Source organism: Myiozetetes cayanensis, unplaced genomic scaffold (genome assembly GCF_022539395.1).
Source record: "Myiozetetes cayanensis isolate MyiCay16 unplaced genomic scaffold, myiCay2020 scf3, whole genome shotgun sequence".
NCBI lineage: Eukaryota > Metazoa > Chordata > Aves > Passeriformes > Tyrannidae > Myiozetetes > Myiozetetes cayanensis.
In genome coordinates, this window is record NW_026087521.1 from 68109478 (window position 1) to 68135044 (window position 25567).

General features: G+C 43.8%; 1 protein-coding gene across 2 annotated transcripts in view; it reads right to left on the reverse strand.

Annotated features, from left to right (window-relative positions):
- Nucleotides 1-684: 684 nt before the first annotated feature.
- FBLN1 (fibulin 1) overlaps nucleotides 685-25567 on the reverse strand; it is a 62107-nt gene continuing 37224 nt past the window's right edge. The window contains exons 15-17 of one of the 2 annotated variants that reach the window (XM_050323296.1): nucleotides 20232-20374; nucleotides 18238-18369; nucleotides 685-1855 (exon numbers count right to left, since the gene is read on the reverse strand). In XM_050323296.1, coding sequence (XP_050179253.1) covers nucleotides 1716-1855; nucleotides 18238-18369; nucleotides 20232-20374 — 415 coding nt within the window. In that variant the 3' untranslated portion in view covers nucleotides 685-1715. Of the gene's footprint in view, nucleotides 1856-18237; nucleotides 18370-20231; nucleotides 20375-24670; nucleotides 25112-25567 lie in introns of those variants that run through there. The other variant, XM_050323297.1, reaches the window with a different exon arrangement.

Consider the following 25567-nt stretch of genomic DNA (forward strand, 5'->3'; position numbering starts at 1 on the left):
ATAGAACATTCTGAGCTGGAAGGGACCCACGGGGATCCCTGAAGTCCAGCTCCTGGCCCTGCACAGGCCAGCCCAGCAATCCCACCCTGTCCCTGAGAGCTTTCTCATTGCTCCTTGAGCTCTGGGTGTCAAATGTACTAAAAGGCAAAAGGGAAGCAGCAGCCACAATTTTCCTATGCAATGTGAATTAACACCACCACAGAATACAGAAAAGTCATGTGTCAGCATCCCTGTAAAGGCCTTTTCTGGAATACTAAATCCAAGCTGCTGAAACACTGTGAGGTCACTCACAGACCTGTCCCTCAGAGCCCACGCTCCTGTTTGCTGCCACAGCTGGCACCTGCTATTTCCTGCATCAAAACATCTACACAAACAGACCAAAGATACAAGTCCTTATTTAAAAAGGGAGCAGGATCACACTGACCTTCCAGCTCATCCCATTCCACCCCCTGCCATGGGCAGGGACACCTTCCACTAGCCCAGGGTGCTCCAAGCCTCGTCCAACCTGGCCTTGGACACTTCCAAGGATGGGGCAGCCACAGCTGCTCTGGGCAACCTGTGCCATGCCAGTAATGACTGAGGAGGACTGGTGTGAGTGGGGAATGTGTATAGAATGGATTTGCTTACGGGAGCTGTATCACACAATTTCCCTGGGAAGCAGAAACCATGGCATACTTCAGAGTATTTCCCATCTGACTTTCTTTATTTCCTCATATCTTAACAAACATAACAAACTGAAACATGGAGCTATTTCTTTTCCGTTCTGTAATAAAAAAACATACGTTATTTTGATGCCCAGAAAATACATTAAACATTCATTTATTTGTGAGATTTTCATTATATTATTACATATGCCTTGGTTTGGTACATAGGAAATGTACAGTTCAACATGCTAATTTTCTTACCAATTTTATAAAGGCATGGAGCTTTATACCAGACAGGTGAGAGTTTCCCATGTATTGCTGAATACAGGTGACACTGGAATTCAAGTAATATGCCTTATCCTTGTGACAGAGTAATTTCAAAGAGAGGTGCTTGTTTAATCAGAATCAAACATAATCTTACAATCAAATAATAAGTACAAAAAAAGGGAGGGTTTTTTTTTTTTAATATGTGCAATAGCTTGTTCGTTTCCTACTATTTCTAATTCCTTTTGCACTTCATCTTGTACCTGCAGCTGAATGGCACTTCTTAAATATCCAGGCTGAACTTTTCAGGAATTATTAGCAATTCTAAGAGCCTGTTCAGAGTTATCCTATGGGGGCCCAAACCCAAGTATTTAGCACTCTCTGACAATATGAATCCCTTAAGGTAGGTAATATTGAGGTGAAATTATTAATCCTTACCCAACTGCTTCCATCCAGAGATAGCATATATTCATCCCAATGAACTCTGACATCTCTTTTGTTCCACAGCCTCAGTCACTCAGATTATCTGGCCAAGGAGCAATAGTTGAGATCTGCCTAAACATTTAGAAAAGTTTCAAATTTCACTAGGCAGCCGAGCATTTTTACACACTACTTATTTATACAGACAAACTACATCAGGCTCACTTAATCCGCTCCACCCTATGTCTAACCAACATAATAGCTCGCTATTTGTCTTAAACTATAAACCAAATATTTAAAAACAAAACAAACAAAGAACACTATTGGGTTTTACAAACAAGTATATGACATAATAGCTTGTGGTAATGCTGCAGGCTGAAGCCCCCCTCAGAACCAGTACTCGGACACGAAGATGTGGACGTTGACGATGTTCCGGTGGGACACCACCCCCCCCATCACGTAGTTCATCTCCAGCTTCAGGATGGCATGGAAGGGTCCAACAATGGGCCTCACCTGGCGAACTACACCTGTGGGGACAGGAATAGGTTGGTGGGATTAACAGGAGAATCAGCCAGGTCTGGATGAGCTACGCTGCCCTTTCTGTTCAGCGCAGCCCAGGGAATGGCATTTTATATATTGGGTCTTGCAATAAAGCTGGCAAAATGAGAATAAAATACAACTTTCATATTGAAATACCTTGGAGAGGATATAGAATTAGCACTAAAATGCTGCTAAGGGCAGAAAACCCCCTATATATTCTGAAATTAGCAATATTTTTTTTACCTTTTATTCAGAGACATAAATTCAATAAGCAGGCTGCGACACTGCTTTCCCACAGGAGATTTCCCTGGATAAACCAGCACGCACACTGCCCCAAGGTGTCCACAAGCACACCTGGGGATGGCATACCACTCCTGGGTCTGTGTTGAAAACTTCATTTCATTTGGGACAGCAGAAATCATTCTGGAGAGCAGCCCCTTTCCAGCACCCTCCAGGCAGGGACTGAAGCTGAAATCACGCTCCTGGACTCTGGGCAGAGTGTGGGACAGGACCTTGGGGAGGCACATTTGGGCCACAAGGTGTTATCAGTACCTTGACATGATGTGGCTGAACAGGACAGGGTTACAGCTACAGACCTACACAAGGAAGTCAACACAAGCTCTGCCGTTGACTCCAAAGGCTCCAGGTCAGGTCCTAAACATGTTCTCACTTCACATTCATTCCCTAGGCCTGGTATTACAGAGCAGGCAGCTCCCAGCTGCTCCCAGCTGGAAGGATTTACCCAAATGTCCGGACCACAGGAAGCCAAGGGCAGCAGGCACTGGGAGCCCCTCCTCAGATAGCAGACTGAGCTGACAGGTCCTTTGGTTCAGAAGGAAAGACAGAGTGTAATGAAGAAGGTTCTCCTCCAGCCTTGTGTGCTGGGGGTCATGTTTCACAGGCAGGCAGCACACCAGTGCCATCCCAGAGTCCCAGCCGAGCTCCTGCAGCCATTCCCTATGAGCACACTGGCCTGAGATCTGATGGGAGACAGGAACATTTGCTTATGCAGGTTGTCAGCACCTTTTGCTAAGGCAGGGATGACATTACAGCTTTGCCCTGTTCAAACACTAACTAATATCTTCAGCATGCAGGGAAATTGCAAACTTTTCACCACAGTCACTTTCCTTGCCATATTTGATGAATACACTTTTTAAGCATCCTTCCCCCTACAATTTATATGTACATACATTTATATATATTTATATGTTTGGGGTTTTTTTTAACTTTCTTGGCTACTCTCCTGCACCTTATAAAAATGACTGGGCTTGGCAGATGATGTATTGAAACAGAAAAACCTTGCTAAAATTGCCCTCCCTTTAGGGTCACATTGAAAGCATTTTGCTAACAACCCATCCCATTATTGCAGGCCCTGCTCTGACTGACAACCACGGAAACACACGGCGTTGGGATCACTCAGTGCTGGCAGGCTGGAACCCACCCTGGGAGCAGCTCCTGCTGTCATCATCAAGCCCTGAGAGCAAAGGCTCCTGGTTCCATTTAGCAATGGTTTTACAGCATTCTACACTCTCTTGCCCTGCTCTAGTAGAGTCTACTCTGGTCTGGAGGAGAGATTGCCAGTGGTGTCTTTTCTGCTGTGCTATGGCATCCCTTCACACATCACTGCATCCAAAGCCATTAGTAACTGTCTCCATCCTGTTTGGCTGCATCCTGCTAACAGGCAGGAAAAAAGGGAGTGATGGGCAAGCCCTGCCATCTGTGTGGCAGTGCCTTTCCACCCAGTTTCAAAATCAAGCCTATAAAATGGTTAGGAAGTGAATGCCATGCATGTTTACAGCTCTGCTGAAGCTGAAACAGAGCAAATGGACAGAAACACAACACTACTACAACATTAAATAAAATAAAATAAAAAAAACAAACAAAAACTCCAGCTTGTTGTGCCAATGTCCTGTCCTAAATGGTCCTGAAATGACCACCCTGCAGGAACTGTTTCAGTCCTCTCCCATTAAATGAACAGGATGATCCAGCAGGTGGGTTTGTGCTACAGCAGGTGTGTAAGGATGCAGTCATTTGGAATGGGCAGAAGGAAAAAAAAGGAGTTAGGGGAAAACCTTGAAATGTTCTACTGGACAAAAGCATGAGAGGTTTGCAGCTCTTGGCAGATTCACTCCTCGAGAGCTTCACATTTTTGTTTTGTGACAAGTGCTAAAATTGGAAACCTGAGTATTTGTCTCCACCAAACTCAAGGACAAATGCGAGTGGGAACTGTGCAACAGCAAAGCTACTCGGAGCCTGAAATCGGGCTACATGCTTATCCAATTCCCAGTGATCCTGTCACAGTGCTCCCAGGACTTGCCTCAGAAATGCTGTGTAAGGTCACCTTCCAGAAGGTGTTGCTGCCATTTGGTGCTGCCTGTGTGTGATTCTCTGCTGTCTCATGCCTTTCACGGGAGGTACAAGGGAGGGACAGCTCTGCCAGACCCAAACAAGGCCAGCAGTGCCAAACAGAAATCCAGAGAAAAAGCTTGAGATCCAGGCACGGTCCCTATAATTCACACACATGGCTCAATGAAATAAGTCAATATCCAAAAGTATTTAGCCCAGGACACATCTGAAGGAGCCACATGTAATAATTCTGGGTGTTTTCAAGCACCATGGATTTAGGAGACTATTTGCATCAACATGCTGTTTCACTCTCCCTTTTGGCAGACTGGTGGGTCCAGATTGGTGGTCTGGCATCTGTCACAATTTATAGCTGAATATTAAGTATAAAAACATACCTTACAATAACAGGAAGGTTACAATTTTTAGATGCACTGAAAAGTCAGGAAATGCAGAAATTAAGTTGCTGCTTTTTGGTATCTTTTTTACCAGTCTAAATCCAAAGTAGCTGGATTGAGCCACTCAGATTTGACATGGGGATAACTGCAGATTGGGAATCAGTCCTGGATGAATGCAGCAGTGTCCACTGTCCTGTGAGTTGCTCCCTGTAAGATGTCAGGAGCACAATGGTGCTGCTCAGTAAATGACCTGAAAACAGAGGCTTCTCACATAGCAACACTTGGTCCTCTTGGGGACCAAAACTTCAGGCTCTAGAGTTGGCAAATGGGGTGAGTTTATTTAAGGAAGTTCACCCCAATCTCTTCCCAAGAAAATTACTTTCAGCTAGGTAAGCATTTTGCACCAAAAAACAAACAAACAAAAACCAATAAACCAACAACAACAACAAAAAAAACAAACCCAAAACCCACAGGAGAAAATGTGTCAATATTTGGACAGGGAGAATCACTGATAATAAACGAACATGGAGGTTCCCACTGCTGCTGAATCCCATGTGTTGGGCATCCTTGAGCACCTACAGGCACATCTGTGGCAGCAATTGCTGGTGCCTTGTTGATGTGCTGCTGGTGCTGCTCCTTCTTTTTGGTTCGTAACCTGTGACCCAAGCACAGGCTCAATCTGCAGAGAATGCCCCATGTCACAGGCCAGGAAAAGGCCTTCCATCAGCTCACCTGTGTTTGGATTTGCTGTTTTGTTAATGGACCAGAGATGTCATTACGCATCCCAAATCTGCTTGGCTATCTTCATGGTTTGTTGACCTCTTTAGAAAGCAATGATAAGACTTATTTTTTCCTGCACACTTTGCCCATATTGTAAACAGGATCTGTGGCCATCCTTTCCACCTGCTGATCTGTGTAAGCAAACAGCCTTGGAGTGAGAGGCAAGTTTTTGGATGTCACAGTGATAGTCTGACCATGGCCCATAACTTCTAAAGCTCTGTAATTAATACACTGAGCTGTTCTCTTGTCCTGTTTCTTCTATCATGTTTCATATTTTAGTTTTGTATAAGGCAAAAGTATGTCACCCTGTGTAGCGAGGACAATAACCTAAATAATATATAATACTTACTTTCCAATGCTTTTAGTGAAGGAATTTTTCCTAATATCCAATCTAAATCTCCCCTGGTGCCACTTGAGGTCAGTTCTTCTCCTACTGTCCCTTGTTCCCTGGGAGCAGAGCCCGACCTCCCCCCGGCTCCCACCTCCTGTCAGGGAGTTGCAGAACCAGAAGGTCCCCCCGAGCCTCCTTTTCTCCAGGCTGAGCCCCCCCAGCTCCCTCAGCTGCTCCTCACCAAACTTGTTCTCTAAATGCCACAGGTATTCCTTGGCTTGTCTATGCCTCTTTAAGATATCATTACATTTCTCTGCTTTGAAATATGTGAGACCCTCAGGCAGTTCACCTCTGTGTCTGGTTTCTGCTTGTACTTCTGCATGAGGCAGCTGATTTGCTGTGGAGCTCCATCTCCAGCTGAGGGGAGGCACTGCTGTTGTGTTACCACCTTAACCTGTTCTGGGGTACAAGACCCTACCTTACCATGAATTTACATTTTACCTCCAGAAATCCAGGCTCCTAGTTCTGACTTCTGTGCTAAGCTCACTGCCCAGTATGCTGAAGCACTTGCAAAACTCTGAAATGTTTTGGTGGGTTTTTTTGTTGTGGTTTTTTTTTTTTTTTTTTTTTTAAACCAAACAACTTTCTTCCTTTTTTTCACTGCTAACCACAAAACTGCTGCAGTTACACTCTCAGGGGACCTGGCTCGTGGTGTTCCTCACACTCCTGGCTGAACACTGCATTGGCATTTTCTCTAGAGAAAGTTCCTCCAACAGGGACCTCTATAGTTTGCAGAAAGCAAAGCAGAACCAAAGCACTGATTTTCACACTGCCACAAGAAAAGGCTGGTTCACCTTGGTTACATTTTCTGTTCCAGAGCTGAAGCTCACAGGGTTTTCCACAGGGACTGATTCTAAGAGTCCAGTCAAATATTTAAATCTGTATCATCATTAAGAGCACAGAACAGACATAAGTTGCACCCATTCTTCGAAAAGAGAGCCTCAGAGAACCCGAACTTTTAAGGATTCCCAAAAAAATCAATCAGAGAAGTGTCACTGGAGCATGTGAGGAATCAAGGGCTGCCAGGGCCTGGAAGAGAGGACCTGCTGCACTGAACTCCTTTTGCCTTACCTGCCTATGCAGTTATATGTATCTGTGTATATAAAAACAATCCCAATTACTGCCAAATCAAAAGTTATTCTTCCAAATAACCCATGGGCTATGCTCAGAAAAATACAGTAAACACTGTTATCAAAAATGGGATCGATTCCCTCAACCACATTTCAAGCTCTATGTTCAGTAACAAGGACAAGAACTCTTTTCCTCTTGCCCCTTTCCCATCGTTCCCCCCATGAGGTTATAGGATATGGTTTTATTTTGGTCATCATGTGCTGATCAGGGCTGCAGCAGGCACAGCTTGCCCATGCTGGCATGCCACATGGCCTTTTGGTAGCAATAATAGGAATGCCTTGTCGTCATTAAATAGATAAAATCCCACATGAGAAGCATAACAGCCCAAGTAAATCAGTTTTTCCCTTAAATTTCCTAATCCTTGGGCTATGAGTCTTCCAGATCAGATTGTAAGCAGAAGCTGAAATCCATCATTAAATAGAATCCCAGAATCCAGAATAGTCTGGGTTGGAAGGGACCTTAAAGCTCATCTCAACTCATCCCCTGCCATGGGCAGGGACACCTTCCTCTACCCCAGGTTGCTCCAAGCCCTGTCCAACCTGGCCTTGGACACTTCCAGGGATGGGGCAGCCACAGCTTCTCTGGACACCCTGTGCCAGGGCCTCACAGGGCAGAATTTCTTCCAAATATCCAACCTAATTTTCCCCTCTTTCAGTTTGAACCCACTGTGAACTCGTGACCCCACTGAAATGTGCCCCTTCTGAAAAGGAGCACTGGAAGGATTGTCAAGAGAATGTGCTGTTACATGGTAAGAGAGATGCTGTCTGTTTTCAGATGGAGCTTTTGGGACGAGCTGCTAGTGACATCTACAAGAGAGAGACTTCAGTGACTCGAAAGAACACCTTATAATTTTTCCTCCAGCTATTTTCCTTGTGCTTTAAATGGATACTTGGAACGTGAAATGATTCATTTGGAAAAATTTGAGTACCAGAGAATGTGGTGAGAGCTGTGGAGTTGGAGCATAAACTCAGCTGAAACTCAGGGAATTTATTGGGCTTTATATTAAATTCCAAATAATCTCAGCCTATGTTCTTAAGTCCTGCATTTGGCCATTCCTGGATCTCCGTTTCCCCACAAAAACCACTCTGATCCTTTTTACAGCCTTGTCAGAGATGAATAGTCTGAAGTGCCACATCACAGGAGTAACTACCCTTGTCTAAGCAAATGGACCTGTGGGAATCACAAAACCAGTTGTCACCTCAGCCTCCTGGAACCTACAGCCATGGCATGGCTGTCAAAGAAAAACATCCCAAAACACTGGCGCACTGGTGGTAATGTGTGGTGAACTTGCTGAAGGGGAAAAGCATGTCTATGAGTTTCCCTTAAGCAAAACAAGAATACTGATCTCCTCATGTTAATGCAAGATCCTGAACTATAACTTCAAGTTTTCTTTTCTCCTCAAGGCCTCTTGCTTTATACTGCTGGCCAAGATTTACAAAATTAAGAATAAACATCTCAGCTGCATCAGTGCTAATTAAGAGCCCAGTCATAGTTTCAAAAGAGATGTTCAGACAATTAGGAAATTCAGGACTAGGGAAACGATCTATTTTACAAGGCAATGTTGGGGGCTATTTTAAAAGGCAATGTTGATAGGATCATTCCAGAAATGAGCAAGAGGCACAAACCCAGCCATGAATAAATGCTTCTTTGGATCAAACCACAGACAAGGAGTTGCAGGTGAGGCTGGAACACCAGGCTATCTCAGTCTACAGCATGTAAATACATATGTATACTGTGGAGCCAAAACTACATAGCCAAATTTATTTTTGGCTCTGTAGACCTCAACTCAAGTCATGTTAAGATTTGTAAGGAAAAAAGTTATTTCTTATTCAGTAGTCATTACAAATACACAAACTTCATCAATAAGGTTGAAAAATAATTCATGCCCTGGTCACAAACAGAAAATACATATTTTAGGCTATTTTAGCAATTTTTTTTCTGTAAAAACCTTTGGGGCTCTGCACCCATTACAGTTTAATTAAATTCCTTTCCCAAAGGCTGCTCTTTATTCCAAAAGTTTTTGCCAAAGTAATGATTTGCAGTGCTTAAACTGCTCTGCCAACATATTTACTGGAGTACTTGCTGCCCTACCCCATGCCAGGGGAGGAGGGACGTGAATGAGCTCTCAGATAACTGCTTGCTGGATCCTTCCCTTGAAAATACACTGCTTCAAACACAGCCCATTGGGGACTGTCCTGCTGCACCTGGAAGAGTGAAAACTGCCTTTGCTGAACTTCCTGAGGTTCCTGTCAGCCCCTGTCTCCAGCCTGTAGCAGTGCCCCTGGATGGCAGCACAGCTGTGGTGCCACTCACCATGTCTGGTTCCCCTGCAACCCTGTCCAGGTCCCTCTGGCCCATCATCCAGGCCAGTGATGAAGAAACTGGCCCCAGTATGGACACTTGGGACGCAGCACTGGTGACTGGCTGTGAGCTGTGCTGCTGATCATAACCCTGTGACCCTGGAGCTCAGCCTTTTTCCATTTCCAACCTACCCCACTGTCCCCTTATCCAGTCTACATTTCCTCGGGTTGCTTGTGAGGGTATTAAGAGAGGTGGTGTCGGAAGCCTCACTAAAGTCAAGATAAGCAACATCCACTCTTCTCTTCTCACCCACTAATCCAGCCATCTCCTTGCAGAAGGCTGTCAGGTAGGCCAGGCGTGATTCCCCCTTCATAAATCCTTGCTGAAGGTTCCCAGTCACCTCCTTGTCCTTATGATGTTTGGAAACGGTTTCTGGGTGGTTTTGCTCCATCTCCTTCCAGGGACTGAGGGGAGGCTGACCAGCCTGTGCTTCCCTAGATCCTCCTTGGCCTCCCTGAAGATTGCAGTGACATTTGCCTTTTTCCATGGGAACTTCTGATCACCACAATCTTTTGAAGATGAGAGTCCCTCACAACAGCATCAGCCAGTTCCCTCAGCATTTTGGGGGCACTCCACCAGCTCCCACAGACTTGGCCATGTCCAGGTAGTTTAAATATTCCCTAACTTCAACCTCCTCCACTGAGAACAAGCATTTCTTCCCTCAAACCTTCCTGTTGCTCTGAGAACCCCCAGGACTCCTGAAGGCCAGTCCTGTCAGTAAAGAGTGAGGCAAAGAAAGCACTGAACATTTCAGCTTTCTCTCTGGCTTTTGCCACCCCGCCTCCTGCCCCATCCCTGCCTCCATAGGCAGCCTCTCAGGCATTATGCTCCTCCACTCCTCTCCAGTTCATGACTGTGCCTGAAGGCACAATCTAGCTGTCAAACTGCAGGCATTCCCCAGACCACCAGATGTCTGTCTGCTGACTTCAGAAAGTTATGTACACTTGAGATTCCTCCATCTCGCAAAAGCTGAATAGTCTTTTTCATTTTCTCTTTCTGTGTGTGTGTGAAAGCTATCTATATTTCTCTCAATTATTTGTGACAATAACAATGTGGCTCCTGCTATGTGGTGCTCTGTAGTTTCTGATATAATCTGTTTTATTAATAAGTGGCTGCTCCTTGGAAAATGAAATATTTCTTGGTAATCATCACTGCAGGCTTCAAATCATATACAGAAAAATAGCTCTGAAGATATCATTAATCCTTGAGCTGCCACACCTGACAAACATAACTATGGTGAAAGGATTCAGAAAACTCATTAATCAAAACACAAGTACTGAAATAGATTTCCTCTTGCTTTGAAGTATATTGCCCTCATAACATTGTGAATTAGACTTTCATTCAAGTTTGATGGTGAACACTTCACAAAACAAAAGATTTGGAGGATCAAGTCGGAGTTGGATGTTAACAAGGTTTCCATGCTGATGGAGAGCTGCTCCACAGGAATGTGGCTGGCTATACATGTCTTTGCTGAAGTGTTTTGGGGACAACATTTTCAAAAACACGGCCCTCCCAGATCTTTATTCAAATTCCTACAGAAAAGATCTATTTTTCAACTGTTGAGCAACCAAGTGCTTAGAAAATGCTTCAGAAGTCACTTTGGGCACATAAAATTCACTTTTATAAACTATATGACACTCAGGGTAATTTCCCTGTTGCTTTAGGCTGATCAAAAGTAGTGGTCCAGCTATATCCTGCCCCCTTCCCTTTGATTAACACCTGAAAGAAAAGAACCCCAACCGTAGCTTGCCCTACAAGACCTAATGCTGAGCACAGGGCAGGGGCTGCAGTGTTTGCTCAGGCCTGGACAGAAGGGGATTTCCCTTTTGAGCACCAGCAAGGCTCCTGAACACCGACCAGAATCCCAGTGTGTCCTGCTGGGAACAGAGGGGGGATAGTGACTGGGACACAGTCACAGGGAGTGTGGCACCAGTGGCATGAATAGGACTCCTGATAACCTGGGCCAACTCAGTGCTGACTGCAGGGGCATGTTACCTTGGGAGAGAAAAATTATAGATAAACATATATATATATATGTATGTGTATGTGTGTGTGTCCCTGGAGCAGTTCAGTAACCACTGCCCAACAGTGCAGCTCCTGCTGTACTGGATCCTTCCCTGAGGAGTGTCAGGGAGGATCAGGGGTGTGGAAGACACCCCTCACAAACACAATGTAGCCAGGCAGGCCATGGGTGTGACCACAGCCACCACCTCTGGCTCAGATCCCCCCCAGCTCAGGGAATCTGTGACCACAGGAACCACTTATCAGCCATGGAAAGGCACAGCTCTGCTTTAGTGACTGTTTAAACAATTGTGTCTAAAGCTCTCCAGGTACTCCCAGCCTTGGAAATTTCCACCCAGGGTACCAGTCTTAGTTTAAGTTTAGCTAAAACTGAATCTGCTTCTCTTTTTGCCTTTTGCTTCAATTCCAAAGAAAAAATGAAATTACAGTACAGTAACTACATTTCAGCATGAAAGAAAGGATCTTTCTGCCTTATTCAACAGATCCGAAATTTGGGATTCAATTTATTATAAATGCTATCCTTCAACCACTCAATGAAGTTTAATTTCATTAACACTTGGGCTTCTCTAGAAAGCTCTGATTGCTGAAATGCATCAAATAAAGAGGCCATAAAGAGGCCTCATGGTATTAATACATTTTTTGGCCAGAAACAAATGATAAATATTTTCAAAGCTATTATCTGTCATGTTGCATCATATGGAGACTCAATATTATGAAAGAATTAAAAACAACCTTTGATTTTACTGAGGTTTGGCTAGTTTACAAATACTATGATCTTTATTAAGGATACCAAATAACTTCAGAGAGATGTGCCCTTATCTTGGTTTGGCAAAGCTGAAGTGCTTTTAGATCCCTGGTTTGCCTTCCAGCCAAATCTTGCAATGGGTTTTAATGTTGACAATGCTGCGAAATCACTCATTCCTAAAATGCAATAACTGTACTTGAAGTAGCCTCATTAAAAAATAGTTTCCACCATATATTTTTTAATCTTTCCTGTTCCACCTTTGAGAACGTGACATGCTTTATGAAGTAGAGGAGTCTTACATATTACAAAAACAGGTAGAAAAACGTCAAGGATCAATGTCCAAAATGTGCAAAATCACATAGTTCAGCCTCCTGATGCTTTATTCCCAATATCTTATTTACAGAGGGTTTAGTGTCCATCATTTGCATCATCACGGACATGCAATGTCTCCATTCAGTGAGAATGGCTGTGCTCACCCTGCCTGTCCCATAGCTGCATTATTCCAAGGCAGCCAAGCTCGGATCCCTGACATCTGGGCAATTAATTATTGCGAGCCTAAGCGTTTTTTGGCAATGTGCCACATTATGGCACACAGCACAATACGGCTGGAGTGAAATTTGGCATTAGGAAGGTTGTTCCACTCAAGCACAAGGCTCATTCTCACCAGAAAAGCACCCTCAGCATTTCTCAGACACGAAATGAAAATCCACCTCCTGCTCAAGGTGCTCATTTGCCCCCAGAAGAGCTCTCCAGTCTGATATTTTTCTGGATGGGAGGGAGGGTGTTGACAGATTTGACTACTGAACAGTGCACTCAGCAGCATCCCAAAAGGGCAGGTTTAGGCAATAAATCCAGGATCCTGTTTATCAAATGGCTTCTGGGCACCCTCATCTCAAATGCACAGCTACTCATTTCTACAGGGCAACCTGGCAGAGAGAAAAACTCGCAGAATATTCTTTGCTGAGGGGGTCCTCTGTGAAAGGGGTAAGTCTAGAGATGAAACCAGGAAAAAGATACTAAAGGGACTGACTGTGTCTTTTTTAATGTGTGGCTGCAAGAGACTGTGGAAAACCCCGCTGAATTACGTCCTGCTCTGTGAACTCGCTGGGAATGCCTGGCCAGGGCTGGTTTTGTGCAGCCAAACACCCCTGTCATTTCATGCTACTAGCACTACAGTCATGGCAAAAGGTTCCTATTGCTGCTTGTTTCCTGGCAGGTGTATCCACACAGGAGTTAATGTGCATTATCTCTCCTTGCCCTGCAAACAGCAGAGCTCTCCTGGGTGCCCTGGCTCTGACTGCACCTCCCTGGCCTCACAGAAGTTCAGCTGTAGATGAACTGCTACTTGCAGTGTCACAGCTGTGCCAGGAAGCTCAGATCAGCCCAGGAATGTCCTTGTGCTAAACACCCTAACACAAGCATAGCAGGAGCCAGCCAGCCTCTGGCCCAAAGGTACAGTCTGGAGCAGCAGAGGAGACTCAAGCAGAGGGCAATGTGAAGGTACTTCCCGGTGAGTGGATCCAGAGATAAAGCTCAGAACCAAATATTCTGCAGTCCAGTAATGGAATTTAATGTCAGACCATACAACTTGTGAAAGGATTTTGCCACTCTGCAAATGACCAAAATAATTTTGAGATACAGAACTACTCCCCCTGTGCTGAGGACAGGTTTCGGAGAGGCAAACAAAGTCCCTGTCTCCTTCTCCTGCCCCCCAGCCAGTATGGATCTCACAAGCACACTTTCCTATGGTATCTAGTTTTGTTTACCTTCTTGGCCATTCTTTACAAGTCTCTTCCCAGCCTCTGGAACACACTAAACAATCATGATATCACCACAGAAATCAGACTGTGGATAAGCACAGAGCTCTGCTATCAGTAGTTGAGGCACTTTCTGTGACAATTCAAAGGTGACATCATGAACTGTCACCCGTGTAAAAGAGGCTGCAAACTCAGGACAGAGACTGCAATGAAATGCTTGCAGATACCAAGGGAGAGCAGTAGTACAAATCAGTGTAGGTATCAGTGTATTCAAGGAGCAGCACAACCCCCCTGCAAACCTCTATGGGTGACATTTTATGGCTGTGTTGGCTCCGGGTGTTTTCCAGAACAGCACCATTCTGCTGCATAGGCAAGAATATATATCTCAGGTTATTACCAAATGCAATGTGGAAGACTTCAGCCTATCGAAGTTCCTTTTAGCTGAATTATGAAATTTTGAAACCTTCCTGAAGTTTGCCAGATGACAAAGTGGGATTACTGTTATAAGGAAATGAATGCATAGCTGAAGGGGAAAGTGTTTTATAGCATCTGATAACACCTTAGGCACTGATAGGACATTTTTGTACAGGTTGAAAATGCATTCTTCATTTTTCACTGACAGCTGGTTAAAGGAGGAATGCAGTGAAAAGTCTATAAAAGCTTTGAAAAACCCCTAAAGCTGGATAATTCTGTACTTCTGTTTTTCTTCCACCCATGCTGGTAGGTGAAGTTGTTACCAGTATCCTTTGGACTCATTGCCACCTTGGCCTGTAACCACACCAGCAACAGAGAGTCTACAGCACTTCCTGAACCATCCCTTTTAAACAATAGGGTGGAAATATTGGAAGTAACTTTTTCCACAATTCTTTTTCACCAGCTTGCATGAGGTCTATGTGCTGCTACTCCAGCAGTCTGTCTTTCATTCCTCCTCTTCCACTGGAAGACCCTTTCTGTATGGCAGCAGAGCTGGTTTTGGAGTCTGTTCTTACTTCTTTTAGCTCCTCCATGTCAGATACTGCTGATCATTGATTCCCATTTGATATGTTTTCTTTCCTTGACTTTGCAATACTCTCCTTGTCTCTTCCTTCTCCTGCCTTTGGAAGTGCTCCTCCTACATCTCCTTTGGGAGACTCTGTTCTTTCTTTTTCTAACATTCCCTGGGGCAGCTCTTCCTCTGTTTCTATTTTCTTCTTCTTCCTTCCTCACAACCTGCTCCCTCACACTCATCTCCTCCTACAACCCCAGCTGCTCTCTCTCCATCAACAAAGCACAAACCAGCCTGATCAGCCACTGTCCATCCAATCTCATGGATTTCTCAGCTTCACTAACACGTCCTTGGATGTCTCAGTTTCAGATTAAAGGGATAATGCCTAAAGCTGGTGACCTGACTCTCTTCAGCCCACAATCCTCTGTCAGTGTTGCAGCCCTCACTTTCCTCCTGTAACTTCACCTCTAACAGCTTCTCCCACTCTTTAAACCTTTCCTGAAAGAACTGTACCTTTTCACTTTTTTATCGTTACACTTTTGAGAGCATCTTCTTGCTTTCCATTCACACAAACACAGGTTAGATCCAGGTCCTTCTTAGGACATCATCTCTCTCCTGGTTTGTGAAAGCTTAGCAAAACACTGTGTTACTAAGTAAGGCCTTCCTGCAAGAGAATCTTCATTGGCCTCTCCTTTCTCCCCCTCTTTTCCTGGTGTTCCCTTCTTTCTTTGAATCCATTAATTAGCTCCAGTCAAGGTTTATTACACTCAGCTCTTTCAGCAATACTAGTAATTTTTTACTGCTTTTTTCCATATACCCTTATGAATTTCATCTCTCTTTGAGAGATGAATCTCCTGTAGAAGTTTTCTACCTTTTCTCTTGTAGAGGAAATCAGTCTTGTAGAAAAAGATATCTGGCGATCTAACTTGCATTAGCAGATAAAATAGCTTAGATACTTTGGTCGTTTCTCCTGAAATATTACAGCAGAACGAAATACGCTTATTGTTCCTTTTACCCATGCACCTATGATTTACTAACAGAATAAATGTATTCTTTCCTATAAAGGCAGCAAAAAGACACTAGAAAACAGGCAGGGGAAAAAAAAATTAAAAAATAGGCTACAGGGATTCCAGAGGCACATGTGGTCATCCAGCAAGATGAGCCAGGTGTGCTCTCCCAGAAGTGTATGAAATGCTGATTGCAGCGAGTTGGAACATTGCAATTGCAGAGAGATTCCTGTAATCCTGTCTGGTACTGGGCTAGATGGGCATTTGCTCTGCTGAGTTCCTGTGTTACATCCCCACAGTCCCTGTGTTCCTGTAACAGTGGGATAACCAATAAAGCTTTCTGATATCATACACCCTTTGTGTTCTTCCACCCTTACACAAAGCCTTGCCTTTCTTTACAAGAGGGACTCACTTTGTGAACTCCCATGGACTAGGATCCCATCTTATTTATTTGTCTTGAAAACTTCCCAGCACTTTTTATGGGAATACTTAACATTCTGATTATTAATAACAAGAAAAAATGGTATTATGATGAGAACAGCAGAACTGCTGCTGGCAGAATTATTTGCAATCCTAATTTTACACATCCAACATGCTGTCCTGAACCTCTGCCCCTCCAGGTAATATCAGCTGGGGGTTTGTTTTGTTTTTCCTTTTCCAATTCTGCTGAAGGCAGTTTTCTTTGCAGCTTCCATCCATTAATCTCAAAGTACTTTTACATAGAGGAATTAATTAAGACTCTTGCACACGAGAATTAATTAAGACAGTAGTAGGCATGTTTTATCATCTCCATGTTGCACACGGGGGAACTGAGGTGAAGAGAGTTGCCCAATTCTTTTGCAGAGCTGGGAATGTAGTTGGGCATGTATCATATCCTCTCAAATTGGTGTATAAGAATATCCTTCTCTCCTTACGTTGTGAGGCAAATATCCAGTTTACCGAGTAAAATACCATTGACACACAGTCCTGTACTTCAGAATGGAAATGTTTCCCTCAGGCGAATACCTTGGCCAGTTGACTTTCCAAACACATCTTTCTTTCTTATTTCAGACAGAAAGAAGCACACAGCACGAAAAGCAAACTACTGGAACTCCTGTGGGATCTGATAACATTTATACTCTGCTAAAGAATTGCCCCAGTACCTGAAATCTGTAATCTTATCATCCTGCTTTAACAGACTCTCCCTTTCTCAGCACTCACATATACTTCTGTTTGATAAAGAAAGAAATATAAACCTAATGACTTGGGATTTTTATCTACAGCTCATAAAACCTTTGCAGAGCTGATTCTGGGCTACCCTGCTTCTGAAATGCACCAGTGCCACCTTCAGACCACAGTAAAAAGGGCTTCTTCACAAACCATCTGTATGGCAGTGGTTTTGCTTTTCCTCCAGACAAGTTGTGCTGGAAAGCCCAGCAGCACATGTATGAACCTGAGCAGAACCTGCACAGTCCCATCCCGAAGCACAAATGTTCACTGGGAACAGTGGTCCTTTATTTTCATAAATAAACATTAATAAAGAGAAATCAAGCACCACTTTTTAGTCCCTGGCATGAGAATCCTGGCCCGCTCCCCTGCCCCTGCTCAGCCTGGCAGAGCAGCACAGCAGCTGGGCCCTGCTCCTGCCCTGCACTCTCACAGTGTTTGCAGCTGCTGCTGTTGGTCCATGCACTGGGTATGTCTGTGTACAGGTGTGAGTGCAGCCCAGACACCCCACAGCCATCCCATGCTGCCTGCAATCTGCATCACACCCCCCAAAGGGCTCTGCAGGGAGAGGAACCCCCGGAGAACACGACCTCGAGCTGAGTCACAGCCCCTCCTGCTCTGTGAGGGCATGACCTGGACACGCAGGTCCACTCCTGCCACAGCCCCTCCCTGCCTGGCTGGGACTGTAAATCAAATCTGGCTCTTCCATTCTGAAGTTTCTTCTAAGCCAAAGTATTTGACAGGTCCCCGTTACCCTCAACAGAAGGATTTATTTAAAACCAAACCAGCCTGTCATTAAATATTAGAACAGGTAACAATTTCAGTGACTCAGTCCTGCTTTAAAAGTTTGATCAATATCAAAAAAAATTGGTGCAATGCTGTTTCAACAAGAAAGAACAGTTAATTAAATTTACAGCCTCTTTGCTGACATACTACTTATTTTATATTTGGTTTGATTATAATGGGCAAACCTCATCATTTTAAAACTAAGCAATTTGCATTTGTAATTAGAACCAGTTCTGAAAAAAGTTAAAATACTTCTCAAATTAAAGTTTATGCCTCTGGTATTTTGATTAAAAAATTACCTGTGATATAAGTTCAACTGACACATACTGGGCTGGAGAATATTGTATCAATATAGGCTTGAAAATCAAGGTGGGGATTAATTACTTGAGTTAATTTCTTTGACCTTGTCCTATACCGTTGTTGAGAGAAGAAAGCAAGCAGAATGTACTCTACTCACCCACTGTCATACCATCCATGTAACGCTTGATGATGTCAAAGGAATCTCTTAAATTTCCCTCTGTAATGTCAAATATGATATCTGCCTGGTTGGCCGGATACGTAGGTGTGATGGCACGAAGGAAAATAATCTCTGCAAATAAACAGTATCACAGAGTGTCCTGAGAAGCATTTGAAAACACCACTGAAGAATCTGACAGAATTTGATCCAAAATGACTTGTCCTCAAAGCTGGTGGAGGACATCCCCTCCCCTCACCACTCCCAGTTTGTCCTTTAAAATGGAAAGAAAGAAGATCTGGGGGAAGGCAGGGTTTGGATGGATTTATTTTATCCTCCTGCACCATCCAAGAAGCCCTGAAGCCAAAACACTCTTACTGTTAAGAGTCCAGAAAGAGCACTCTTAGAAACCAGTCTGACTTGCAGCATGTACCCCAAGAGGACAACATGGAGGACCCGAAGGGTGGGCAGTGGAGGGAGCCAAACAGATCACTCTGATTCCCTCAGGCAAAGTACTGCCATTAGAATTTAGAGTCCTTTGGAGTACTGGAGGAGGGGTTTAGGTTTAAAAATAAAAGGCAGACTATTTTTAAGTCCCTTGTGAGGGAGGTAAGTATTATTACTCTCATTACTCTCCCCACTCTGGAGAAGATGAAACTAAACTTTGAGGCTGTAAGAACTCATCCAAGGCCATGCACTGAATTCCAGTTTATGTCTCCTGGGCTTTGGTAGTGCTCTCAGATTGCTGGGTCTCATCTCTTTTTATTAAACCATGAGGCTGGACTAGTGAGGGAACAGTTTGGGAAGCATCCTGGCCAAACCCTTTGCTCTGCTGCCAGTACATCTGGTGAAGCTGAAGGGGTGGGTATGGGAGCAGAAGTGGCCGTGGAGCATTCCCTGATTCCCTGGGAAGCAGGGCCAGCCAAGGCCTGAAACAGGCCTGACACAACCTACAGGAGCTCTACATGGCCAAGGGATTGGTGCTTAAATTGTTCCTCTATGGACAAGGACTGGGACGTCTCCTTCCCCACTCCTGCCTGATGTAGAGGGGAAGAATCAGTTTTGGTTTTCATTAGGACAACTTCCTAAGACAGCAAGGCTGAGTCTCTGGCTGCATCAGAAACAGAGGTTTAGGACCTTTAGAAACCCCTCCAAAACAGTTTTCCTTTCCTCCATGCCCTTCTCTCTGTGCCTGTAGCACTCAGTGAGGGGCTGGCCCTGCAGAGCAGCAGGGCTGCAGCACTCATCCCCCTCTGGGGATGTACACAGCCCCCACTGACCAGAACACCTGCACAAATGCCAAGGAACAAAAACTGGTTCTCCATCTGTAAGTTTATATGTGAACTAAGAAAAGTGAGTGTGATCCTTATGAAACTGCAGGGTTTGGAAACTCGCAGGTGCTGCAGGGGGCAGCCACTCACTTGGAGGCTTTTTGAACATCTTATCTTTAAAACTTTCTGTCCAGTCTTTGGAATTTCCCTTCCTTTACTCTGTATGTTGACAAACAACACTTTGTTCCCAGGTCCAAAAATCATCCAATCACGTTCAATGTGATGAATTTTGTGATTAATGTTTGCATGTAGGTAAGGGCTTTATTCTCGGAACAAGCCACCTGTCAATAGCAAAAAACAGCTCACAGACAGATGAGAGGAACATATTGAATACCTTTCTCCTGTGGCAGAATCTGCAAACAAGGGAAGAAAAAAGTCACGGGGCACATGGCATTGTGTGAGTAAATGTGGTACAAGGCAATTCAGAGTCAGTATTTCCTTAGCCTGGGAAGCAGTAGGAGTTAGAGCTCAGAATTACTTTCTTTCCCCCATAAAATTAAAACTCCTGGCTATAGAAGGTCTTAATTAAATGAACACTACACTGTAATTTGGAGCTTTGCAAACATCTCACTGCACAGGTAGCCAGTCTGGCTTTAGGCAAGGCTTTCTAGTGGAGGTTTTATACAATGTAGTCCAATAAATGTAAGAAGGAACAAACCCACTTACCTTCAGGTCTTGTAAATTCCCTAAAGGTGGGCAGTGAAATGACAGTGTGGGAAATGGTGTGGACTGGATCCAGCACACAGTTGACATCGTTTGGTCGGCAGGACTTGATGCAGCGGATGGTGTCTGTCTTCTCAAGCCTGACACTGGGACAAACCAAAAAGAGATGCATATATATCCTGAAAATTGAGTGCTTTGTGATATGCAGTCTAAGGAGCCAGAAACTGTGACTGATATAAATGTTCACTCTACACTCTGAAAACTCAGATAAATGCAGCTCCTCAGAACTTCAGGACCACTGAAAAACTTGGCTTGGCTCTGAGTTGCAGCCAAAACTCCCTCCTCACACCCAGCTCTTCAAGCCAGGCATGTGAAACTGGGAGAACTGGAGTGCAGAAGATGCCATGTAAAGTGTCTTTCCAAGGACAAACAGGACCAAACAATGAGGCCCAGGCCCTCAGATGGCCTGGTCTCACCGATTCCAGTGGAGCTGCACTTACTTTGCACAAGCATTTTTCACTCAGTCATATAAAGCAGTAACAATTGTTTCCACTCTAGGAATCTGGCAGGATATATGTGAAGGGCCAACTTTCTTCCATGACTTTCAGTGCAGCAAGGGCCAGAAAAGCCTCTCTCAAATCTTTTTTTCACACCCTCCCCTTTCCATCCGAACAGAGAAAACAGAGAGGAATGGAAACCAGGGGAGGAAAAAATTAACCACGTTATATGAAACCTCAAAGATTGAATTCTGAGTTTGGGGAAATGGTAAGGGTCATTTCATATTCCAGCTCAACCAGCTGCTCATTCGGCCTTGAAAGTCTATTAAAAGTTAAATGACTTCTTCTCACCCTTGTCCACCAGAGTGAATTTAAAGTCACTTACAGTTCAAGAACTTCACACAATGCCCACTCTGTGCTCATGAGAGATGAAAGGGCTGTGCTGGGACTTAAAATGTGACTAAGCCCCACAAATGATCTCAACTTTGACCTGCCCATTTCTTCATATTTCTAAGTGGAAAAAAGAAAAGACTGCAATGTCAGAGGGGGGGAATTAAAAGATTAAAAGGGAGACAAATTCACAGAGTAAAAGGGAAACAAAAATGGAAGCTTTACTTTGTCAGATATCTCTAGAAACAAATGGTTCTTGCTCTTTTCAAAATGTGCTACCTAAATCCACACCTACAAACCATCTTTTTTAGATGTTCAGAGGGACTTTATGGCTCTATTAACAGTCAATACATCAGTAAGTCTTTATTCCGTGCTCCCCACATTTGCTCATCAAAGAAAACAAAGCCTAACACACTCATACTGTATGAAGCTAAAATAAAGAGAAAACAGGAATCAATATCAATGTTGTGCTTCAACAGATGTGAACTGCACAGTCCACAGGGAGGCAACAGAGCTGGGTTAATAAACACCAGCTGAGTCTGGGGTTCACACCCTGTAGTTGGTGTTTTGAGACTGGCCAGGAGATCCAGGCCAGAAGAGACCTTCTACTTCCCACCTTTACCTGGGTACAAAATTTTGTCAGTTCCTGGACACCCCCCCAGGGAACAGGATAGGCCTTTCTGCTGAAATGCCTCATGCTGACCATTTCAGAAAAAAAAAAAATTTGAGATATCCAGACATAACACTCTGACCTACAACAATATATGCAATTCCCTTGTTTTAAACCTCAGCTGCCAATTAAGAAGAAACTTCCAGCTGGCTGATCCTCATGACTGTGAAATAAGAATCAGCTAAATGACACAGTCGAGGTCCAGTGTAAAATAGTCTATTTCAAAACATGTAACAAATAAAATTGATGCAAAATAAACACCATTCATGTTTGTTTCTCTCTCTCCCCTTCTTCTTCCTGTGTATGGAGAGTTTAGTAAACATTTACATATAAACCCACTGCATTTTTCCTCAGGATTCTGCTGAGCTGGGCTCACAACAGCAAAGTCCCACTAGTTCTAATTCCAATAATGTGTTCACAAATTACAGAAAAGTTCTTTAAAAGTTTTTCTCTTTTTCTACAACACATAAATAATAACTAATAATAACTGTAATAACTAATAATAGCTTGCATAACTTATTTTGGGATCTTATTACTAATGCAATACTGTTAGAATACACAGAGCATCCCAAATTTCCATAGCTGTGTTTAGATAATAGAAAAAATAATGCAAAACCCATTGTGGTGGGAGTGTTTGAGGAATTCAGCATTGGTCTGTCTTTGCTCCTTCCTGATATTTGCTATTAATGATGTGCTCTGATCTCAAAATACTTTGTAATTTTATTCTTGCACATCATCTTTGTATTTGATCTTCTGGTAGCTGAGGTTTTCCTTTTTGTTTATATTCTGCAGTGGGACTTGTGACTGACAAAAGTTTCTTCCTACATGCTGAGAACTTTTTTTATCCAAACCTTTTTCACCCTCTAACACAAATTGCAGCTTTGGAACTGCTCCTTCCTCTACATCTTTTTCATTTAAAAGAGAACAAAGTTAAGAAACAACTCAGTTGCTCTGATTATTTCCTGAGTACAATTTTTTTTTCTACTTGGGTCCTGATATCAGTCCTTTTCATATTCTCTGTTGGATTCAATCAGTAAGTTCTTTGGACCAGGAGCTGTGATTTCATTTTTGTCTGGAAAGGACATAAGCGCATAAACGGCCCTACATAATTCCATATGCGTTCCTGGAAGTCCCAGTGACACTGCAGCATTACAGCATCTAACACAGTAGGATGTGAGCTCCCTGTTCTTGAATTCCCTGCTGAATGCAATTAATATGGCAGCATTTTGCAATATTGAGGGCCAAATTCTCTCTCCCTCCCTTTCCTGCCAAAGAAATATATATTAATGCTTGCAAAAATGAAGTTTATTTTTGAATCTTTATCCTACTTAATTATGGCCTCATAATGAACTGGTAGCCAGAGGGCATCTACATACAAGCATCTTCTGTGGTGGTAATAAACCCCACTAGCTCAGGCAGCACAGGCCTGTGCTTTCAGTATTTCAACCTGGGACTCCAGCCCCACTGGCAACTTGTGGCAGCTTTGGAAGTGTGTGTCAACAGGCTTATTAAACATCAGCATTCCTCATGAGACTGGAGCTCCTGCCAGCCAGCTGGGATAGACTGTGCCTCAGGGAATATGTAATGCTCTGGCACAGTGCTGTGGTCATGCCCGGATCCAGGTCCTGGCTGGTGATGAGCCCCAGAGCCCACACTCATGGAGTAATTCCTTGTGCTCAGGTGGTTAAGGCTTGGGATCTTCCTTCAGAAAATTCTCCGTCTCCCCCTTGTACCCTGTGCTGTCAGGATTTACAGAGTGAAGTATTTTTTCTGTATGTGCAGTCACCTGGATTATTCCCTGCTCGTGGAGGACTGAGTGTTCTCCCTGTGTGCCAGGACCGAGAGCCCAGGGTGGTGTAAAACACTCATTTTTGGATCACACCTCTGGGATTAAGCTTTTACTGTTAATCAACACAAGGACCAGAGAGTAAAATGAATCCTCTTCCTTTGCTCAGAAACAACAGAATTCCAAAGAAATTCCAGCTGTATTGTCTACATGTTCTTGACTGCGTAGAAGTAAAGGAAGAAAGTCAAAGTAAAGGAAGAAAGATTTGGATGCTGGAATTCTGGCTGACCTTTCAGGGCTCCTAAGGTTTGGTTTGATGATGGTAGTGGGTAAAGTCTTCACTATTCAAAATTTATCAGGTTTGATATGGAAGTTGGAGAGACAAAAGTGTTATGAGAAAAATCTTTTGAAAATGTTCCTGTAGACAGGGATTTCAGGATACAGCTGTGAGAGAGAAAGGAGCTCTGTTGTCAGCTGAATGCTGTCAGTGAGTTCACTGCTGTTCTCCTGTCAGTAGTTCTTCCATTCAGTGGAAATTCCACAGAAAACAAGATGAAAGATCTCTGAAATAAATCTTGTTCAGAGGACATTCTCTTTTGTAGCACCCTTAAAAGTTCGAACTGGGATCTGTACCTGGTGAGAATCAGCACAAGCTCAAGGGCTGTAACAAAGCACTGCCTCAGAATCTGGCTCCACACTTTCACAGTGGGCACCTCTGGGGTCCTAAGGGCTCACGTTATGACCTTTTAACAGATGTTCAGAAAATGCAGAGTATTTGCCCCTTAAGTGATGAAATTCTCTAAAGATGACTCAGTTGAGACAGCTCAAACTATGTACCTATTTTGTTTGGGAAATTCAGACCTAAACATATGCAGCTGTTCATCATCAGATGAGACAAACTCCACTACTGTGTGAAGTGAATCAATAGTTTTCAGTCCTCAGAACATCCAGGTAATAAGCTCTTAGACTCCAGTTTCTGCTTTGTATAATGATGTAGATCACACAGAAGAATCTCCCCGAACTGACATGTTCAGTTATAGGGGAAAGTGAAGAACTGGAATTGATGATGGCAAATAAAATGCAAGTGCAGCGTGCAATGGATGAACTAGAACTTTATTAAAATTTGCGGCAAAAAAGCTACTCTTAGAAGAGGAAGAGTAGCCAGTGATGACAGTAATTCAGTGATCAAAGCTGTGCAGAGACAAAGATAGAAAGTTTGGCAATAAATGTGTTGACAGTTCCATGGCGGGAAAGTTGCATTTGGATTGTCAGATGAAGGTCTCTGGGCTCTGTGATTTGACGCTGCATGACCACAAGGCCACTGTGGTTGTTCACTTTTTTTGTGGTGAAAAACCCCTCCTGGTTCCCGCTGATGATGGACAGCCGAATTTTATCCCCAGGGACAGCATTGGAAGGGCCCATGCGGAAAATGTCGGTGGGTACTTGGATGTTGGTAGGAAAAGAGAGGTGATAGTAGGTTATTCTCAGGGGCAGGCTCTGGCACTCCTTATTCTCATTACAAGGCAAGCGCTCACAGCGACTGCAAGACAAGTGAGAACACAAGACAAGAGGAAGATTAGCGCACGTGTAGCGAGCGGGAGAGGAGAGGAGGGCACTGGGGTGGGACAAGGGGCCCTGGCTGCATCCATTCTTCAGCCTGGCACCTCATTCCTACTGCAAAGGGATATTTATCACACAGGAATGGGCTTGACTGCCCTGGGAGAGGCGCTGCCATTGTCAGAGTGTTGCAGAGGTGGACGTGATAATCTCAGCTGGATCCTGACTGGGGATGATCAGGGGGCACATTTAGCTCCAAGGTTGTCTTGTTAACAAACTACAAATCAACTAAACTGTGTGCAAGAGTCTCTCCACTCCAAGCAATATTTACTCGATAGGTTGAGGTTTTGGAACCTAAACAATGTGTTTCTTTACCAAGAAATGCTCCAACAGTAAAGCCTGGTTGGCTTCTTTTTACCTCACGTAAATCTGAGTGCCC